Source organism: Penicillium psychrofluorescens (genome assembly GCF_964197705.1).
Source record: "Penicillium psychrofluorescens genome assembly, chromosome: 2".
In the NCBI taxonomy this organism is placed as follows: Eukaryota; Fungi; Ascomycota; class Eurotiomycetes; order Eurotiales; family Aspergillaceae; genus Penicillium; species Penicillium psychrofluorescens.
In genome coordinates, this window is record NC_133440.1 from 296049 (window position 1) to 314268 (window position 18220).

Consider the following 18220-nt stretch of genomic DNA (forward strand, 5'->3'; position numbering starts at 1 on the left):
AGCATGCGATATGGGCAGCTATACATTGTCCTTACACCCTATCAGGAGATGAAGACGAATAAATGATCTAAATACAGACGCACAGAGATTGTAGGGTATCAAGGGCAGACCTAAGAAAGAGCTACAGGTGGCGTTAATGCTCCTAGACCGGCGGGCACAGTCCGGTATGAAACAAGGTCTACGTCGAAGAAGGGCTAGACCACGTGTCGCGAACAAATTGATGGCAAGGATTAGTTAACGCAAGTCAGAAGATTATCTGAGCGATTTTCGATGCCAGGTTAGGGGCCGGATGCAACGAGTCCTCTAAGGCCCGATGCGGAATAGTAGCTGCTTCCCCTCACGCTAAGATGTCCTTCGTTTAGTGGTAACGTGAGGACTAATCATTGCGATCATCAGAGTGCATACAGTACATAGGTGTTCGCTTAATCTTAGACCGCTAAAAATACGGTTTGTGGAAAATTGAAACTAACTGTCGGAGTGGAATTCCCACTACATAGTAATTTACTAATGGATCCATCTTCCGCATCCTGATCACCTGATCTTCCAGGGAATCCAGGCGTCCATCGCAATTTCCACATTCTGGCAGTTTTTTCCGCTTTCTGCCCCTATAAAATCCAGGATAATAGATAGACTGAATATCATCGTTTTCATCATTGTCTGAATCAGACAGCTTGGTAGAATTACTAGTAATTACGCTTATTTTGCATTTCCACACTAACATACGTATCGGACCTAGACAGAGGTCTTGGAGCTCCTTAAGGCCAGTGCTCTACACAGTTCAGTAAAATCGAACCTTAATTCCAGTTCCATTAGTTAAACTGATTTGCAGTCTCTGAAGTCTGACTTTTATGGGTTGTTTTGGAATCTCATTTATAAATTCCCTCCGGGTTGTTTGACTATGCCAGATTAAATTCCACAGAAGGGGATGTGAGCTCCAGTGAAAGATGGTAGATCATATTCATGTAGATAAAGGACACCTCGGACTCTTCGACCCCTTTCTTTCCTCAGCTTACCCTTTATGTACGCGCCCAATTTAACTAGAAAGCCTACAGATGCGAAACATCACCCAACCCATGTTTTTCTTGCCACATTTCGAATCCCCTTTTCATCTACTGCTCAAATTCTCCTGTTGCACCTTGAACTGACGATACTACATCAACTACTGCCTCTGTTGTACATTCCACTGATGACTCTCCCTCGCACACACTTGGGAGGTAAAGTCTGTGTGAAGATATGACTTTTAGATAGTCGATTCCCTCGCCGTTCGTGGGAATCTCATTGGTCAGAAATAAAATGCGGCACAGTCACTCTTCACTTGTCACTTTGGAGAAATATTAGAGCCTTCCTGCGAAGATTAGGTTTTTGTTTTTTTTTGCTATTTTTGCTCTAGGGAGAATTTTGCTTCTTTGGTGCCGGAGTAGGTACCAGGAACTATGTCATGTTTATGAAAGCCAACACTACGTGGGCTAAGTTGATTGTGCTGTTTCTGCTATCTTTAGACCGTCTGAAAGCCCTTTCTTGTATCATTTCCCGATACTACTGCTATTTCGTTCTGTTTCAAACACTGCTGGTCAGGATGGGGGCTGGAAAACTAGGATCGATATTTGTTAGGGTGTTTCACGGTCCCTGCAAGCTATGTGCCCAGGACTTGCAGCGAACGAGTGTTGATCTGTTCACCACCTCTATTTAATTGTTCGACAAACCTTGGCGCGGACCCGCAGGGATGCGATTCTACAATTGAATACAAGTGGCGTTATCCAATGGGTATTTTACGGAAGTGAAACGGCTTCAATCTCCTCTGTAAACCCGATCCGATCGCGCATTGGCTAGACAGACAAGTCAAGTTACCGCGCAGAGCAGGGGAAATATCCTGGCATGAATGTAATCATAAGGGGTCAATAGGGTGCTTGATCTCGAGACGCACCAAATTGAATAGGCTAATCAAAATTCGTCACCAAATAGTGAGTAGGGGTTTCAGAGGCTGCTATAAGAGTGGCTGGAGCGCACTCTTTGGGCTTTTTCAATTCGAACAGATCCAGGTCTTGACAAGGCACTCTTTTGTCTACTCTACCATACCTCGGCTCACTCAAGTGCCTGATCATCCTGCTATCTTTTATCACGAATCAGTTTTGTCCGTCCTACTTGTCCCTTTGGCTTAGTGATTATTAATCTTCTATTGTCATGTACACTGCCATGGCCAGCGGTATCTATAAGAAGGACGCGGATTGGGCAGATTCAAGTGCAAGTCCTCTCCCTGTCACTTATACGCCTAGAACTCGACGTGTCAGCAAAGCAAGGAAGGGGAAACGAGTTCATCCATGCAAATATCTTGAATGCGATAAGGTGAGTTCTTAACACTCGCGTATTTGATCAGCCATCTGATCCATCTTATAGGTCTTTACTAGAGCTGAGCACAAAAAGCGTCACGAAATACGTCATAAGGCTAAAAGACTTTACCACTGCACCCATGATGGATACGGTTTCGGAACATCATGAGAACCTAATGCGTCATATAGAAGAAAAGTGAGTAGCCACGTCGACCTTCCATTCCTTATCTTACCTAGCTCACAATTATTGCAGTCAGCATAACTCTATGAACAGCCAGTCTAAAGAAGGGTCTCCCTGCGTAAAAACAAGTGAGCCTACTTCTGAAGCACGTTCTGAATCAGCGTCTCCACCCTCTACCATGCACCACGATATTACCTCCAGCAGGAGCAATGAAACAGGTGCACCAGCCACTGCAATTGTCGAGTGGATCGATGACCAGATTTATACCTCTGGAAATAATCCAACACCCAACACCAGATTTTCACCGATGGAGATGATGCTTGTTCCCTTGCCCACCGACGCTTTGCCCAAGCTAGGGTATCAAACATCTTTAGCTTTCCCCAGGTAAGTGCAGGACATCTTGTACCACCCATGGGGCGCGACTACTATCCGCTCCTTCCAGGATATCAACTCAGCTATGCAGAGTCAGATGAAGCCAGAACTGTCAGTACCCTCACAAAATTCGGGACAACTACCCTTACAGGAATTATGTGCACGCAGTGGTTTTCGTCCTATATATATGTTCTTTTTCTGAAAGGATTTGCTAACTTGACTTTTATTTAGCCCTTGAAGTTTACATTTCCTGGGTCCTTGCCTGACTCTTGTGGTGTACCGATGACGTCGCTATAGATTGGTGGACCCAGGGTAAGGTACAGATTTGAGACGAAATGGTAGGGGAAAGGTTCGGTCGGACTTACTGCATTTAGTGATCATCTCATGAATACTGAAAAGTGTAAAGAACATAAAGCGAGTATGAATAGCTCTTATTTCCACTCTAGGCTAGGAGCGGGCTGATCCCTAAGCAATCCTAAGCACTTGGTGAGCATACAGCAAAAGAGGTGGTAAAATGGGCACCGAAGATCGATACATTTGACACCTTTTTTCGGTGCCTAATATCCCGTCCAGTCGCGTGGGGGTGTACTCTACCGGGTACTACACACTGTCCAAGCTAACCCTAATCAGGCAAGAGGAAAGATCGCGGCAGAATGCTCACCGCCCTCCATTTTCTCAAAAAATTTCCCCCCATCATCTCTGACCGACTTGATTGAACAACACTCACTGCCAACCATGAAGCGCAAATTGGATGCCAACGACGTACCGTCCCCGGAGCCTAATGCTGGGGACGACAACGAACCAGACTTCGAAGCTCTGAACCTCGATCCCCGACTCTGCCAAGCCCTGATCAAAGAAAAGTTCACCAAGCCGACTCTCGTGCAGGCCAAGGCGATCCCACTGGCCCTAGAAGGGAAAGATATTCTGGGTAAGTACTTACCCAAATCATACTTTCAAAAAGGCTTCATCCTGACCGAAACAGCCCGTGCAAAGACAGGCTCTGGCAAAACGGCCGCCTATGTCCTCCCGATCCTGCAATCCATTCTCCAGAAGAAATCGGTATGTGCTCTCTATCACCAGCAATCCAATCGAATGATGAACTGACTGGTATATGCAATCAGGCGGACCCATCTGTGAAAGCAACCACTGGTCTGATTCTCGTACCGACCCGCGAACTTGCGGAACAAGTCCAGAAAGTGGTCGCCTCGTACACCAGTTTTTGCGGGAAAGATGTCCGATCAGTCAACCTGACCCAAAAGGTTTCCGACGCTGTACAGCGGTCGATCCTCGCTGATTTCCCGGATGTGGTTGTGTCGACACCCAGCCGGGTTCTGTCCAACGTCAACAACTCGGCCCTGTCGCTCGACAAACTCTCGCATCTGGTGATCGACGAGGCGGATTTGGTTTTGTCGTACGGCTACGATGACGATATCAATACCCTTTCCAAGGCCATCCCGCGCGGAGTGCAGACTTTTCTCATGAGCGCCACCCTCACCTCGGAGGTCGACACTCTAAAAAGTCTATTCTGCCGGAACCCAGTGATTCTCAAATTGGAGGACAAGGAAGAGAAAGGCGGTGGAGTCAGCCAGTTTGTCGTCAAGTAAGTTTATCCGTCAACAACAACCGGCCGTACTAATGCCCTTTGTCAGGTGTGCCGAAGACGAAAAGTTTCTTTTGACTTATGTCATCTTCAAACTCCAACTGATCAAAGGAAAAGTTATTATCTTTGTCGGCGACGTGGATCGGTGCTACCGTGTCAAACTATTCCTGGAACAGTTCGGTCTGAAGAGCTGTGTGCTCAACTCCGAGCTGCCCATCAATTCACGACTGCATGTGGTCCAAGAATTCAACAAGGGCGTCTACGATGTCATCATTGCCGCCGATGACCAGGAAGTTCTAGGCGCTCCTAAGTCCTCAAAGAAGTCCCAAGAAGTCGACGAGGAGGAAGCCGGAGAAAAGGAAGAGATCGGATCCAGTGAGGACGAAGACGACGTCGAGGACGAAGGCGGGAAGAAAAAGGCATCTCGGCCAGAGAAGCGGCGTAAAATGACTGGCAAAAAAAAGGACTACGGCATCTCGCGCGGCATCGATTTCCAAAACGTCGCATGTGTGCTCAACTTTGACCTCCCCACCACCTCGAAATCCTACACACACCGCATCGGGCGCACAGGACGTGCCGGCAAAGCCGGCATGGCGCTATCGTTCGTGATTCCCGCGGACCAATACGGCAAGCATAGGCCGACATCAGTGCCCTCGACAAAGAATGACGAGAAAGTGCTCTCCAAGATCGTGAAGCGGCAAACCAAACTCGGTCACGAGGTGAAACCCTACCACTTCGAGATGCAGCAAGTCGACGCATTCCGGTACCGCATGACCGACGCCCTGCGCGCGGTGACCCGTCTCGCCGTGCAGGAAGCCCGCGCGCGGGAGATCCGCCAGGAACTCGTCAAGAGCGAGAAGCTCAAGCGGCATTTCGAGGAGAATCCCGATGAGCTGCGCCAGCTGCGGCATGATGGCGAGCTGCGCGCGGCGCGGGTGCAGCCGCATCTCAAGCATGTGCCGGACTATCTGATGCCGAGCAAAGGGCGCAAGGGCATCTCCAAGGAGGACGTTGGCTATGTTGGGTTTTCGAAGACGAAGGAGAATCGCATTCGCAATGCTAGAGATCGCAATCGCGGAAGGGGTAAGGGGAAGAAGACGGTTGGTGGGAGGTCTGATCCGCTCAAGACGTTCAATCGGGGGCAGAGCAAGAAATAGGGACGATACCATTCATTTATTGTACAGTGAGAAAATAATCAAGAGTTATATGTGCAGACTATGTTTAGGGAGTTGGTATATCTATGGAAACACACGCGAGTACTCCGGCCCTAATAGCCTTTTCACGAGAGTCTCATCCAAGTCCTCAATCCCCAGCGAGGTATGTACCCATTTGCCACGACTCTCGCGCCTGATCTGGAGAATCTGCCGGTGACCATCCAAAGCAGTGCGAATAGAGAAGCGATAAGCCTCGAGCTCCTTAGCACGACGATAACGAACCCGTTCTTCCTCTACATCCCAAGGAAGGCCATCCGAATCGGCATCTCGCAGTGGAGAATGCACCGACGAGGCTATTGAGCGCGAAGGGCGAGACGGTGTGTCAGAGCTTGCCAGAAACTCATCGTCACTGAGACCTGGAGTCCAGCCTGGCCCCAGACCAATCCACTCAATGTCTCTCCATGAAGCATTCCATTCTGGACCAGAAGTTCCAGGGCGATAAGTCTGGCCGTCGGGGTCCGTACCGGTCCAGGTCAACGCCGGAAGCCAGTCGCTGCAGCCTTCGAGGTCGAGCCACTTCAGACAATAAGTCGAGCGGGAGAGCTGGCGGAGGAGACCGGCTGCTTCCGCCCAGTTATTATCCAGTGCGGTGTAGGTATCAGTTCCGCTATAGGCGAACGTGAGGGAGTGGTGGTTTGGGTGACGAATGCGCGCGTGGACGGCATTGGGGGTGCGAGTTGGAGCAGGCCAGTGAGCAAGAGACAGGTGGGTAATTGTCGAAAGGCGTGATAGGAGCCGTAAGAGAGAATTCCAGCTTGCGGCGCTGGGATGTGGATGTGCGAGGGAGAGGAAGCGGAGGTTATCGAAGCGCAGGCTGTGGGTAACAGTCCTGGACATGGATAAATCTGGATTGTCAGGACCTATCATGGCATCGTCCGAATCTGCTTCTTCATCCCACGAAGCTAGAACGGCATCTTCTGATCCATGCCGAATCCCGACAGCAGCTGGTTGGGAGACCAGAAGCTCGTTCGTGAGCTGTTTGAATGATATCCAGTAGCCGAGAGCATTGCCCATATCGAGACGATTTATCCTCGAGTCCGTGTTAACAACCTCGTCATCATCCACAGCCATCTCCTTGCTAAGATCCGATTCGGTCAAACAAAGCGACTTCAGTCTCATACGGCCCTTTAGAGCTTGACCTCTCGCATAGACTGCCATATAGCTAAGCAAGAGCACCTTAAGGTGGATGGGAACCTGTGTCAGAAATGGGCCATCATAATCCAAATGCCAGGCCCAGTTCAACGCCATAGATTTGAGCACCGCGTGCGCCAGACTCCGTTTTCCAGGAAAGGCAGCGCCGGGCAGTCTTTCCAAGCGGTATATCCGTCTTTCGGCTGTAGTTTCTAGCTGCCCATCTGTTACGGACGTTCCTCCACTGGCGCTGTCAGCAAGCCAGCTCGCAGGTGGCGGAGGCCCTGCAGTCCGGCGTAGTCGATGCCCCGCCACGCCGACGCGGCGAAGATAGGGGCGCGGGCGAGGTGGCGGAGTCTCTGGCAGCTCGAGGAGGTTGCGCAGCGAAGGATGAACTGATCGGGGAGACACATATGCTCTTGGGGAATGTGAGGGGCCGTCATCGGAGGGAGATCCGACTTGTGTGCGGCGAAGATGGCTGATCAGGTCGTTGACAGAGCTCGACTCGGTCGAGGCGGAAACTCGAGACTGCCCATGATGACGTCCCGAGGATGAGAGGGTATGATGAGCAGGAGTGACAGGCTTAGAGAACAGAGGCCGGTTGTGTTTCTTGGGCATGAAGAGTTCGGAGGGAGATGTACGAGGAGGAAAGAAGGAAGCAGTGCGGGAGGGTTGCTTATCGCCCCCACGTCTTTCTATTCTCTATCTACACTGACTTGGTTATGTACAATGGTGGTGCTATACAACAGGGTTCGTTCCTCAGATATCTCGAACCCAGGAATCATCCTTCATGTGGCCCTCACGCTTGGGTCCCTCCTCAAGCCAGGTCTCGACTAGTCCTTCCTTAGGATCCTCGTCTGGCAGGCCGCGCGATCGTCGGACCTCCAGCACGAGGTTTCGCACTTTCATCGTGACTTCTTTGCGGAGCTCCACGGCCTCTTGGTTGTTCAGCAGCTCCTCGCTCAAGACACCAAGCGGAAGATTTCGCGATTGGGGATCGGCCGCCTCAGCCTTGGCCTTGAGCTTCTGCCATCGCGACCTCATATCCCCAAAGACCGCGTCCGAGTCGACCTTGGAGCCGAACGTCACGCTGACATGTTTCCCAGGTCGTGGCAGGAACCGTGGGAACTCGCGACTTTCATGCATGATCTCGTCGAACCCCTCGATCCACATAGGCACCACGTCCGGACACTCGGTGGCTTCGAGAATGAGCCGCGCGATTCCCCACTTGAAGTAACGCATTGTTTTCCGCGGGGCCTGGTGGATCTTGCCTTCGGGGAAGATGTGCACCCACGAGTAGGTATTGCACGCGAAGGCCGAGGGTGCTTGGTGCGCGTCCTCGCCGTTGGTTGTGTAGGCTACCGGGAGGTCGGAGAAAGGGTCGACGCAGACGTTTCGGAGACTCCAATGCTGGCGGTCTGGGGTCGCGCGGTGGTGATCGACGGGGAAGGGGCCCTTGGACAATAACCTGATCGCTTGTGTGACGGCAGGCTGTGCCAGACCGCCGAACTGCGAATGCACGAGACGGTGCGTAGGCAAGACCTGTCCCATGGTGAAGAAAAAGGCAAGTGGCCTGTAAAGGCACCTCTCATTAGCGGCCGTCAGAGAGGAGCAAGAGGGGAGGAGGGACAATACCGATTCTGGTAACAGATATCATGGCTACCGAATGACCACCGCCGATTCCAGAATCGAAAAGGTAGCAGCCCCCAGACCAGCGGATCGTCCATGCTGCACAAATTTCGCACCCAATGTCAGCCATCATTCAGCCCCAAGCATCGTCATTTTCCGTTCCACCGGGTCGTACGTACACACTGGTATGATTCGATACTGTAACCATGCGATCTCCATTAGCACGTCCATTTGCATTGGGCGCATTCTCTGAACGTACCTGTGATCAACCCCTTTGACCGACCTGACCGCTGATGCCGTGAGTCGAGGAGCGCGGTGAAATCTTCTCCGCCATGGACCTCGGCATGCGTGAGGCACGAAAGAAATGCGCGACACAGGCCGCCCACTCCCCACATGGTCGTGGAGGTGGCTGCGCGCCAGGCGAGAGAGGGGGAGTCGGCTGTGCCATGGGAATCCATGGTGCAGCGCGGACGAGCAGTGCGATCACTCATCCATAGACTGGGAGGGAGTGAGCGGAGAATCGATGGCCTCGACCCGGATTCCCTCTAGGAGGTCTGCGTATACCCGAGAGACGCAGGAACAGGAACGTGGTGAGGGTCGGAATACGGGTGGAATCACATGACTGCCGCTGGTCTTTGCATTGGGCGACGTGAAATTCAGAAAGGAATCATGGCAATTGATAGTAATGGCAACACCAATAAGAACGACATTGCAGGAGTACCGTCGAACATAACCGTAACCTGTCAAGACCCGGTCCTTCGACATCGTTTCCGCCCATCGATGTTTATACTGTCTCGCACGGACCACCTCACCGCCAGCATTTTCTTCCGATTCTCCATCTCCGTCACGACATACTCAACATCCTCCGCCAGCCATGTTCAAGCCCACTTCATCCCTTCTCGGGGGTCTTCTCTGGTATGTCTACGGACCTCAATCCCTGCCACATGATCCCCTTCCACCCAACGCTCGGAACTAACGGACCGACTTCTTCTCCAACAGGAAGACCCCATGGCGCCTCTCCTCGCCCCAAAAAGCCCGCCAACGCAAGCGCCTGCGCAACGTGGACCGCGTCGTCGACACCATCAGCGCCGCCCTCCAGCGCACCGGACAGACCTCCAAGGCTGTTGAGCGGTGGTATGCCGAGATGCCGCGCGAGGAGGAGATGTTGCCCAAGGACAAGTACACGATCTTCGATAAGAAGGAGAAGAAGTACCGGAAGAGTATTCACAGTGCGTTTTTACACTCCCCCTCCTTGGGTTCTTTTTTGCGGCAAGGCATGACTGACAATTGAGTTATCCAGAGCTGCCGAAGTGGACTCGTGTCAGCCAGCGGGTGAATCCTCCTGGTTTCTAAACAGCAGAACTTGGTTGCGTCGACTCCATCCTTCTGTCCTCGATATCTGTATTATACATCCCAATCTTGACCGTCTCGGACTAGCTTGGGGGCGTCTGTCTGGAGTTTCTTTTTTTTTTTCTTTGTGGATTTGCAGCGCGACTACGATACGGGTGGTGGTTTAGCATGTATCATCATTACCCAGCATCTAGATCATGCTCACAATTGCATTTTGCTTGCGAACAACCCTTTAAAAATAGGTCCACAGGAAGGTTGTGCCTGGTCACCGTCTTGAAAGCATAAGGTAGTGGGTTGACAGTGCTGCGTTTGGTAATGATATGGCACAAGAAATGATCGAGAAGTTGGATTGTTCCTCCGACCAAACACCATCAACGGCACGAGACGCCGGTGTTCGAACAGGAAAACAATGTTTTGTCAGATCTCCTGGTCAACCTTGTGCACAGCTTTCATGCGCAACAGGAATGACGAAGTGACACAAAAAAAAGGTATTGGGGCTGGCGAGAGACAGACGCCCCATGCAGACACAAGACAGGAAAAGCAGAAAAGACAATCCCCTTCACGTAGGGCTGAGTGAGCGGAGCGGTTTGTTGATTTGCGCCACGGCCTCTTTAAACCATGTTCGGTTAACTCGGCCTCCATATATCAACTTGTGCATAAGATATCCATGCCGGACATGCTGCCAGTCGTCGAGCTTCTCTTGCCACCCGGCACCCCCCTCATACCAGGCAGTTTTCTGTCGCGTCGACATCTCAAACCCCTGGGGAGGTTTGCGCAAAATCCAACAGGCCGGATCGATATGCCCGTCTGGCGGCTCATCCGCCGACTCTTCATATAGCTCCACCGTCCGAAGCGCCTCGCGAATGCCCGACGTCTTTCTTTGCTGATTGACCGCCACACGCCATGACTCGATGCGAGGAATGCGAGTTTGTTTCCTCGGGACAACGGGGTACTTCGGTTTGGAGCTGAAAGTTGGCGGGGGATATGGGACGTTGAAACGAGGGTCCCCCCATTCTCGGCGTGCATCTATCGGAACTCTCGAGACCGGGTCGATCACCAGCCATGTTTCCCTGTTTAGCCAGTGGTTGGCGAGAATCGCAAAGTGATAGGGTTTTTGGCCGGGGGTGAATTCATTGAAAAGCCATACCAATTTTCGATCCAACTTGTGCATCATTCGGACTTCCCAGTCACATAGGTCCTCCTTGCATTTTGGTCCCTCCGGGATCGGTAAGGCTTGTGGCCGTTTGGAGGTTTTGGAGTTGTAGGCTGAGTTGTCGAGGTGCATCACCTCGCTAGGAACGAGGATATCCGCGTCCCTTCTTGTTTGTGGCATTGGCTGCCATTCCGGATGTTCTAACGGCACCGCGGTTCGGGATAATGGCCCTTTCGACAAGTGAACGCGTGCGGGTGCTGAATTCCATTTCGTGGTCTCAAAGCCCACTTGGTCTAAAGCCAGCAACCGCGTATGTCGTCGCATGAGCATGCCCTCAATCGCTCGGTATACTTTATCACACGACTCCCACTGATTCCCACTGCACTCTTTTCTTTGAATTGAGTCTGAGGCGCAAGAGGCGACAGCTCGATCCGACGTACAGCTGGGCAGCAACTCGGTAATCGGGCTACCGGGAGGGCCTGAAGGTGCAGCCCAGTTCCGCTGAGGCCTTTCTGTTTGCATCTGCATCCTCGCTGACCACACCCGGTATCTGCGTAAACGTCGGTGACGGGACGGGGATGGCAGCTGTGGTGTTTGTCTATCCTGTTGAGACTTTCTCCATGTTTGTCGATAGTCATCTGGCACACTCGGTTGCTGGGTATTGTTCTGTGCAAGCAACAGCCTCGGCTGTCCGCTAGACCGGTATTCGTGAGTGATTGCACACGGAGCCATCTTGCGAGAAGAAGGGTGAGGACACTGAAAGAGAGTGATATTGTCCGTGCATGGCCGAGCTTTAGCGGCCACCGCTCTCGTACACAACGATTGGCATTGCGTGTCCTCATCATAGGCGCAATCAACAATTACTGCAGGCGCGCTGAAGACATCCGGATAGAATGGAGTTTGCCTTTCGCCTTGCCGTTCAGTACCGCTAGATCGCAGATCTCGAATCGCGTCGGCAAGGTGTGGTCCTCTCAAGGATCTGGCGACGATGGAAGAACCCGATGTTGCATTGTGATCCCTTCTTGCACCGTGGCATGTGGGCAAAAGTTGTGAAGGGCAGAAGCCATCAGCCGGGCTATAATCATAGCTCTGAACCCACTCGGGCAGCCATCTGAGAAACCGCCGTTCGTGCCGACGACGTTGCATTTCCTTCTGATCGGGATCCCACCACACCCAGCGATAGTCTGCCCTGGTCGATTTCCACGCTGTCCACTCTCGGAGCCGGGCAAAGCATCGGTAGAAAACTCTCTTGTTCCGTTTGTGGGTGTTCAGAGGCACCCAGCCGTACCATGTTCGCGCATATCGAGCCGTCGGAGGCTTCCCTTCGCGCAGCACCTTGTGCTTATTGAAGGAACGGATGAACCGGCCAATCTTCCACAACAGTACCGCTAGCACGAAGATGGCAAAGGTGATTGCGAAAAGCTCAACAAACACCACGGGGCTGGGGCGCTTGGGTATCGGGGCCGACGAGGTGGGCGTGTCTTCGGGGAGATGGGGAGGATTTGGAGTCAGTGAGTGAATGATCTGTCGAAGATACAAAGGCGCCATGAGACCGGACCTTCTCTGATGGAGGACTAAGGATATGGACAAAAGGGGGGAAATGTTAGGGCTAGAAGGCAAGTGCGATCTTTAGCTTACTTTCTATCAAACTTCTTTGGCCCGCTGTCTCTGAACTGAGACGGCATATTCGGTAGGCGGACGAGTACATGGAGAGCATCAAGCGGGCCCTTGTTCGAAGATATTAAGGAAGTTACTGGGGCCCTCGATGCCATGATTGCGCTATCTACTGCGCGAAAAAAGTAGCTGTATCTAGCAAGCTCCGCACAGCAGGTCCAATTAATTCCATAAATTACTCCTCTTAATGTCCACAAACTAGCACTAGGCTCTCTCCATGAACGCGGTTGCTCAGATTGGCACCGTCTAACTCGCTTCTCATGCACCATGCGAGTTGCGTCCGCCGACAATACAATGCGCTGTTTTTCTCCAACAGCAAATGGTCGTGCCGACATCCTTGTTGGCATCCAGCCAGGTATCAATACTTTATCCGCAGCAGTCATAGTCGTGGGCGTGATGAAAAGTGACTCGGTCTTATCCAAAGGCGGCCGACGAATTAGCCGTCGCAGAGCGCTCCTTTGAACTTGCTTCCGTGCTTCACCTGCAAAGGCAGGTAGGCGCGCAATTCCATGTCTGTCTGAAAATGGCGGCCGTGCCCAGAGACGATGGATTCGTGACGGTCGTCAGCGGATGATGCCCGCATCATTGCCTAGCTCGTCTTCGGCAAACAGCGGAAAAGTTGGTGCGGCTTGAAAGGCCCAGGAGGTATGGCTGGCAGGACCAGTTCCGGTTCCTGGCTGCGAAACGCGCATCTCGACGCTACGAGACTCGCGCATGCATATTTCTGAACCGCAGTGAGGCCAGGAGTGGTGTCGTCTGTGATGGCGGAGGCGGGGCATGGTAATAATCATGGATAACAGGCAATTAGAAGGCCGATACATAGTTGAGCCTTTATCCTTCTCCCTAGATCATCCTGGCGGGTATCCGCATGATAAAGCAGTGGCCTCTGGGTGGCAAACGCCGTAGATGACGCTCATGCAGGGGGAGAGGGTACACTAGCAGGGACCCGGGTGACTCAAATTCAGCGTCGAGGCCATTCAGAGACTATTCTAAACATGAGATGTTTGTGTCTTTGGCGTCGTGGGACAGGAGCCGGAGAAAACGTCAATAACAGGCTCCAGTGCCTATAATTATGAGGATTCGCTCATATTCGGGCAAATCATGGATTGTAAACTTCGATACAACACAGTCATTGCTACGCAAGTTTCTGGTCAGTATGCCCGAGGCGGAGACAGGATCTGGTCAAATGACCAGCACCACCAATACCCCATGACCGATCATTTATCAGCCAGATGAGAAACAGTAAATTAGTAGATGACTTGGGGAGTGATTCCTGGCTATTTCTAGCCTTGTAGGATTGGACTTGGGCGAGGTTTCCGCGGAAACCTGTAGTGGTTATCGTCGCCATCCACCGAGCCAATTTAGCTTATAATAATAAAAACGTCTGCAGTCCTTGTCCAGCACCAAGTGGCCGAGCAGTAACTCGGCCAGGTTATCTTCCTTGGTCTAGTGGTCATGATTTCCGCTTGTCATTAACAGTGAGAAGCGCGGGAGACCGGGGTTCGATTCCCCGAGGGAGAGTTTTTTTGAGGCCTTTGCTATTCTTTATCATAACTTCAGTTGTTCTTTTTAATGTTTATGAGTGGGTTTAGTTAGATGTGTAACGATCAATCCTTAGCGGAGCATTTGCTACGCCGTTCTTTTTTTGGACTTCTGTAACTAGCCTACGCAAGAATCAAAGCAGCCAGGAACATCTTGTTGCCGTACTATATAGCCCACAAAAACTATTGATCCCGCTTTTGTGGGTCTCTTCAAACGTTTCAGACAATTCAGACAATTTTAAACTCAAAATGTGCTCAATTTCTGCTCGCTCTATTGGTGCAGAAAAAAGGGTAGCTGATATTGAGTTACCCTTCCTATGGAGGAATGCAACAAAAGCATTACTCAAACAGGCGAGAGTCTAGTTAATTCTACCCCGGAAACACTTGCTCGGAATGAATATGGAACTTTCTTTCCGGAAATCTTCTATGATACTATACAATGCACGGGTAAACTATTTTAAGCAACATGTCCACCACACATGGAGAGAACTTGAACCTAGCAATACTTCACTTGTCGCTATATTTCCTCACATATGTACATCCCGGACCATCACCCGCACCCCCTTAGTATTTGGCTTCGGTTGAGGGATCGTCCAGTCCCGGTGAATTTTGACATCGTCAACAGTAGTCTCGTAGAGTTCGAGGTCTACTCGCATCGCCAGCGCAGCCGCCAACAGATATAACTCAGCGTTCGCTATATTAGACCCGAGATAGTAAGGTATGCCTCCACCAAATGACACGAGATACTTCTTTAGGTCACTACGCACTATCTCCTCTCCGTTCTCGTTCTTGACTAGCCATCGCTCCGGGACGAAGGAGTGCGGCTCCGGAAAATTGGCCTCGTTGGCTAGGGAACCGACAGTAAGATTAAAAGGCTGCTTTAAGGCATGATGCTCGGCCATTTTTGCGCAAAGCCTATCTATATAGTCCTTGATGTTGCTCTCAAGGGCCACAGTATTGCGTTTGCTAAAGAATGGAGCTAGTGCATCTCGGCGTAGCCGATGGTGCGTATGCTCTACGGTAAACCCAGTTGCATTGTTGCAGTCAGGGGACTTAGTGAACTTCTCATACTTATCGCGCTTGTTTGGCAGAGGAGCGTATATAGTGCTATAGAAGTCGGGATCATTGCATTGTAGCTCATGTGGGCTAACGCGGACAATTGGTCCTAGGAGATTATGAGTAGGAAGATTCAATATAGGGAGAAACTGAGACAGAGCAGGAGAGTTGTGAAATTTGACAAACTTCGTACCATATTCTTCATGCATCTTCTAGACCTTCCATATATATATATGGCCCCTTTCACCACATCGTGGTAGAACTCAACCGAGTATGTTACTGCCACAATTTTGGGCCCTAGGAATTTGGCCAGCGGGCTCAAGTACAACCGCCACCACGCCAATACTAAAAGCGCTATCTATGCTACTGGTAAGAGCTATAAGGCCATCCCCGTGTTCCTTCAATTTGCGCGCCAAGTCTGTTTCCAATTGCGCCATTCGATCTTCCACTCACAATGCCGTGGCGACAAGTCTCCCGCAAGCGCTATGAGCGAGAATTTGATTCCTTGGAGCAATTCTCCGCGCCATTGCGGACGCCGGGAAGCCGCTGAATAAGGAGCATTATTTGATCTCGTCTGCTATCAAGCTCGAAAGCCTCCCTTCTGCAGCAGACGTGCAGCAGGCTTGGAAAGCTCTGAGAAAGCAGTATCCGCAGATCGCCGCTGTGGCAGACGACAGCGGTACACGCTTTGTATACACTGTTCCGTCGCCTGCAGAACTTGAGACATGGGCACAGGAGACATTCATTGTCGAGTCTACAAAGAGCTCTGCGGACAACCTTTACACAACTTTGGAGCCATCACCACTTTTCAAAATCTACTACCTGAAAGAGACGCGCGAGTTGCTCTTTCGCATGCCGCACTGGCGCATTGACGGTATCGGATTGATGGACCTCCAGACTGCGTTCTTGCGTATCATCGCAGATGGCCCACCCGCAGACGTGCAGCTAGATGGTTCAGAAGCGGCGCGCCTAACCCCAGCATTGGACGAGGTAGCTTCAGTGCCGCTTGATAACGCGTTCTACGAAGATAGTTTCGTGTCTCAGTTCTTGGGGGAGTGGAAGACTGCCCTTCTGAAGGAATTGAATGTGACTTAGATGGACAGATTATCGTTGCTGTTACCCTCCACTAGATGGTTCTTTTTTTTCAATGTTGGTCTAGTCATGCGATGGATGAGCTTTTCTGTCCGGCTTTGTGTCTGCTTGTTGAGAACGAACACTCTAAAGATATGCCGTTAGATAGAATGTTAGTTGAATTTTGCGCTTCGACTATTCTCGACTAGGAAACTGTTGTGCTTTTTCGGAAATCGAACAAGCCGCATCTGGCAAAGTCTATTTCACAAAGCCGCCGATCTGCATAAAGGATTTGGTACCATATCACAGAGGTAGCAAGCAGACTTACTGCACCCGATAGATCGAGGGTTGCGGTTATGAAGATGATATGTGTAGTGGATACTGCTGCATCTTCCCATGAGCACCTGCCATTGAATTATTCTCGCCCACCACCCACCATCCCCCCAGCGGGATATGATAAGGTCGGATAATATTTCAAATTATATATTCCGGAGATACACTCCGGGCTTCTGGGTTAATGTGTTTTGGAAAAATGAGGATGGTTCAGCAAGTGGATGGCAGGAGAATAAGAATAGGGTTACATGTAATCATCTAAAAGATTCTCTCCTTGGACCTAATAAAACGGCACAACATCTAATTCAGGCTATAATTCATCAGCAGCGCCTGAATATACTTTTATGGGCGCCTGAGATACGTGTCCTATTTAATATTCATTGCGTTGACTAATATGCTAATATTGAAGGATTAAAAACTCCTCTATGGAGTAGTAAGCCCCATTTTCAAAAAGAAGGTTGACCGTTCAAGCTCTATCTAGGCTATTGGCTTAACTACTCTTGATACATTGAGTATTCGGCATGTTATTATGCCTCTATCACCTAAAAACAGACGCCTACGTGATCAGACAACTGACGTTAGCTTGTAGAAAAATTCTCTCACTATCTTTTCTTTGATTGGATTTGTTGAAGAATATCCCAGTAATCATTGGCAAAATCGAACGGATTTGCGTATGTTAAAATAGCCTGAGAAAGATAATTCTATTTTTAATCAAAATATCATGAATTTATCGTCTATCTATGGCGTGTGCATCAAAATAACTTCAAAGAATAGACAGACTTATTGATATTCCGTGAGAAAGTCAATTCCACGTACTCGACCAAGCTTCATAAGTATCAAATATCAATTACACATCCACATTCTCCACGTGCTCTGATGTACTGGCCTTGAAATCAATAGCTTTTGTGGCAGCAACACGGCTACCTTCTGCCTCAATAGCTTCCAAGGGTCGTTTGCATTGCTTGGCAATTTTATCATTGATCGGGATGATGGTAGGGTGGAGAGAGTCGCGGTCGAAGTAGACATCCAGGTCCTCAAGAGTGCGGCAGGCCGTTTCGGGGTATAGGAAGTAGACAACTGGTATGAACGTAATGTTGAATACCGCAAATACTGAATGAACAAGTCAGTGGCTTTATTTGCTTTTCGTTATTTGTGCGTCATACTAATGTAGAAACGATACCCAATATTCCGGATTCCTGTCGGTGTAAATTGTGTGCAAATAAACCCACAAAGCTATTAGAAAGCGTTAGCTCAGCAAGTCAGGAAGTGAACATTGTATCCAACGAACCCAGTTTGTCGCTGTCGCTGCCGCAGCTCCTTGGGTTCTCATAGCAAGCGAATTAATCTCGGCTTGGTATACCCATGGAGCCATTCCCCAGGAAAAGCCAAATGCTGCGTAAAAGAAGAACAGAAACGAAACCGCCACCACACCCCACTGAAATGGGGCCTGCTTAAGTAAGGCGATAGAGATGGCTACCATCACATAGGCCAGGCATTGCAGCGAGAGGCCACTAAGCATCAGCATTCGTCGTCCAGACCTTTCAATTAACCAGAAGGCCATTGCAGACGAAACCATGTATGAGGTGGC

General features: G+C 50.4%; 8 protein-coding genes and 1 non-coding gene across 9 annotated transcripts; 4 read left to right on the forward strand and 5 right to left on the reverse strand.

Moving 5' to 3' along the window:
- Nucleotides 1–3615: 3615 nt before the first annotated feature.
- PFLUO_LOCUS2313 (ATP-dependent DNA/RNA helicase) lies at nt 3616–5637 on the forward strand (the record flags this gene model as incomplete). The annotated part of the gene is made up of 4 exons (XM_073779440.1): nt 3616–3808; nt 3863–3939; nt 4002–4480; nt 4530–5637. 4 exons carry the CDS (start codon nt 3616–3618, stop codon nt 5635–5637), a joined length of 1857 nt encoding a protein of 618 aa, XP_073636395.1.
- Nucleotides 5638–5718: 81 nt separating this feature from the next.
- PFLUO_LOCUS2314 (uncharacterized protein) lies at nt 5719–7443 on the reverse strand (the record flags this gene model as incomplete). Its single annotated transcript, XM_073779441.1, has 1 exon — nt 5719–7443. The coding sequence occupies one exon, from the start codon at nt 7441–7443 to the stop codon at nt 5719–5721; it is 1725 nt and encodes a 574-aa protein (XP_073636396.1).
- Nucleotides 7444–7584: 141 nt separating this feature from the next.
- Nucleotides 7585–8912, reverse strand: PFLUO_LOCUS2315 (Lyso-phosphatidylcholine acyltransferase; the record flags this gene model as incomplete). The annotated part of the gene is made up of 4 exons (XM_073779442.1): nt 7585–8398; nt 8461–8553; nt 8634–8652; nt 8714–8912. The coding sequence occupies 4 exons, from the start codon at nt 8910–8912 to the stop codon at nt 7585–7587; spliced, it is 1125 nt and encodes a 374-aa protein (XP_073636397.1).
- Nucleotides 8913–9328: 416 nt separating this feature from the next.
- PFLUO_LOCUS2316 (uncharacterized protein) lies at nt 9329–9807 on the forward strand (the record flags this gene model as incomplete). Its single annotated transcript, XM_073779443.1, has 3 exons — nt 9329–9369; nt 9454–9683; nt 9755–9807. The coding sequence occupies 3 exons, from the start codon at nt 9329–9331 to the stop codon at nt 9805–9807; spliced, it is 324 nt and encodes a 107-aa protein (XP_073636398.1).
- A 556-nt stretch (nt 9808–10363) lies between these two features.
- On the reverse strand, nt 10364–12505 carry PFLUO_LOCUS2317 (uncharacterized protein; the record flags this gene model as incomplete). The annotated part of the gene is made up of 1 exon (XM_073779446.1): nt 10364–12505. One exon carries the CDS (start codon nt 12503–12505, stop codon nt 10364–10366), a length of 2142 nt encoding a protein of 713 aa, XP_073636399.1.
- A 1561-nt stretch (nt 12506–14066) lies between these two features.
- Nucleotides 14067–14152, forward strand: PFLUO_LOCUS2318. Its single transcript has one exon. It is a non-coding gene; the product is annotated as a tRNA-Asp (tRNA).
- Nucleotides 14153–14902: 750 nt separating this feature from the next.
- Nucleotides 14903–15074, reverse strand: PFLUO_LOCUS2319 (uncharacterized protein; the record flags this gene model as incomplete). The annotated part of the gene is made up of 1 exon (XM_073779447.1): nt 14903–15074. A coding segment is annotated over one exon (172 nt), but the record flags the coding sequence as incomplete, so codon positions are not given.
- A 71-nt stretch (nt 15075–15145) lies between these two features.
- PFLUO_LOCUS2320 (uncharacterized protein) lies at nt 15146–16323 on the forward strand (the record flags this gene model as incomplete). Its single annotated transcript, XM_073779448.1, has 2 exons — nt 15146–15176; nt 15740–16323. The coding sequence occupies 2 exons, from the start codon at nt 15146–15148 to the stop codon at nt 16321–16323; spliced, it is 615 nt and encodes a 204-aa protein (XP_073636401.1).
- Nucleotides 16324–17479: 1156 nt separating this feature from the next.
- On the reverse strand, nt 17480–18004 carry PFLUO_LOCUS2321 (uncharacterized protein; the record flags this gene model as incomplete). Its single annotated transcript, XM_073779449.1, has 2 exons — nt 17480–17742; nt 17917–18004. The coding sequence occupies 2 exons, from the start codon at nt 18002–18004 to the stop codon at nt 17480–17482; spliced, it is 351 nt and encodes a 116-aa protein (XP_073636402.1).
- Between the last annotated feature and the right edge of the window lie 216 nt (nt 18005–18220).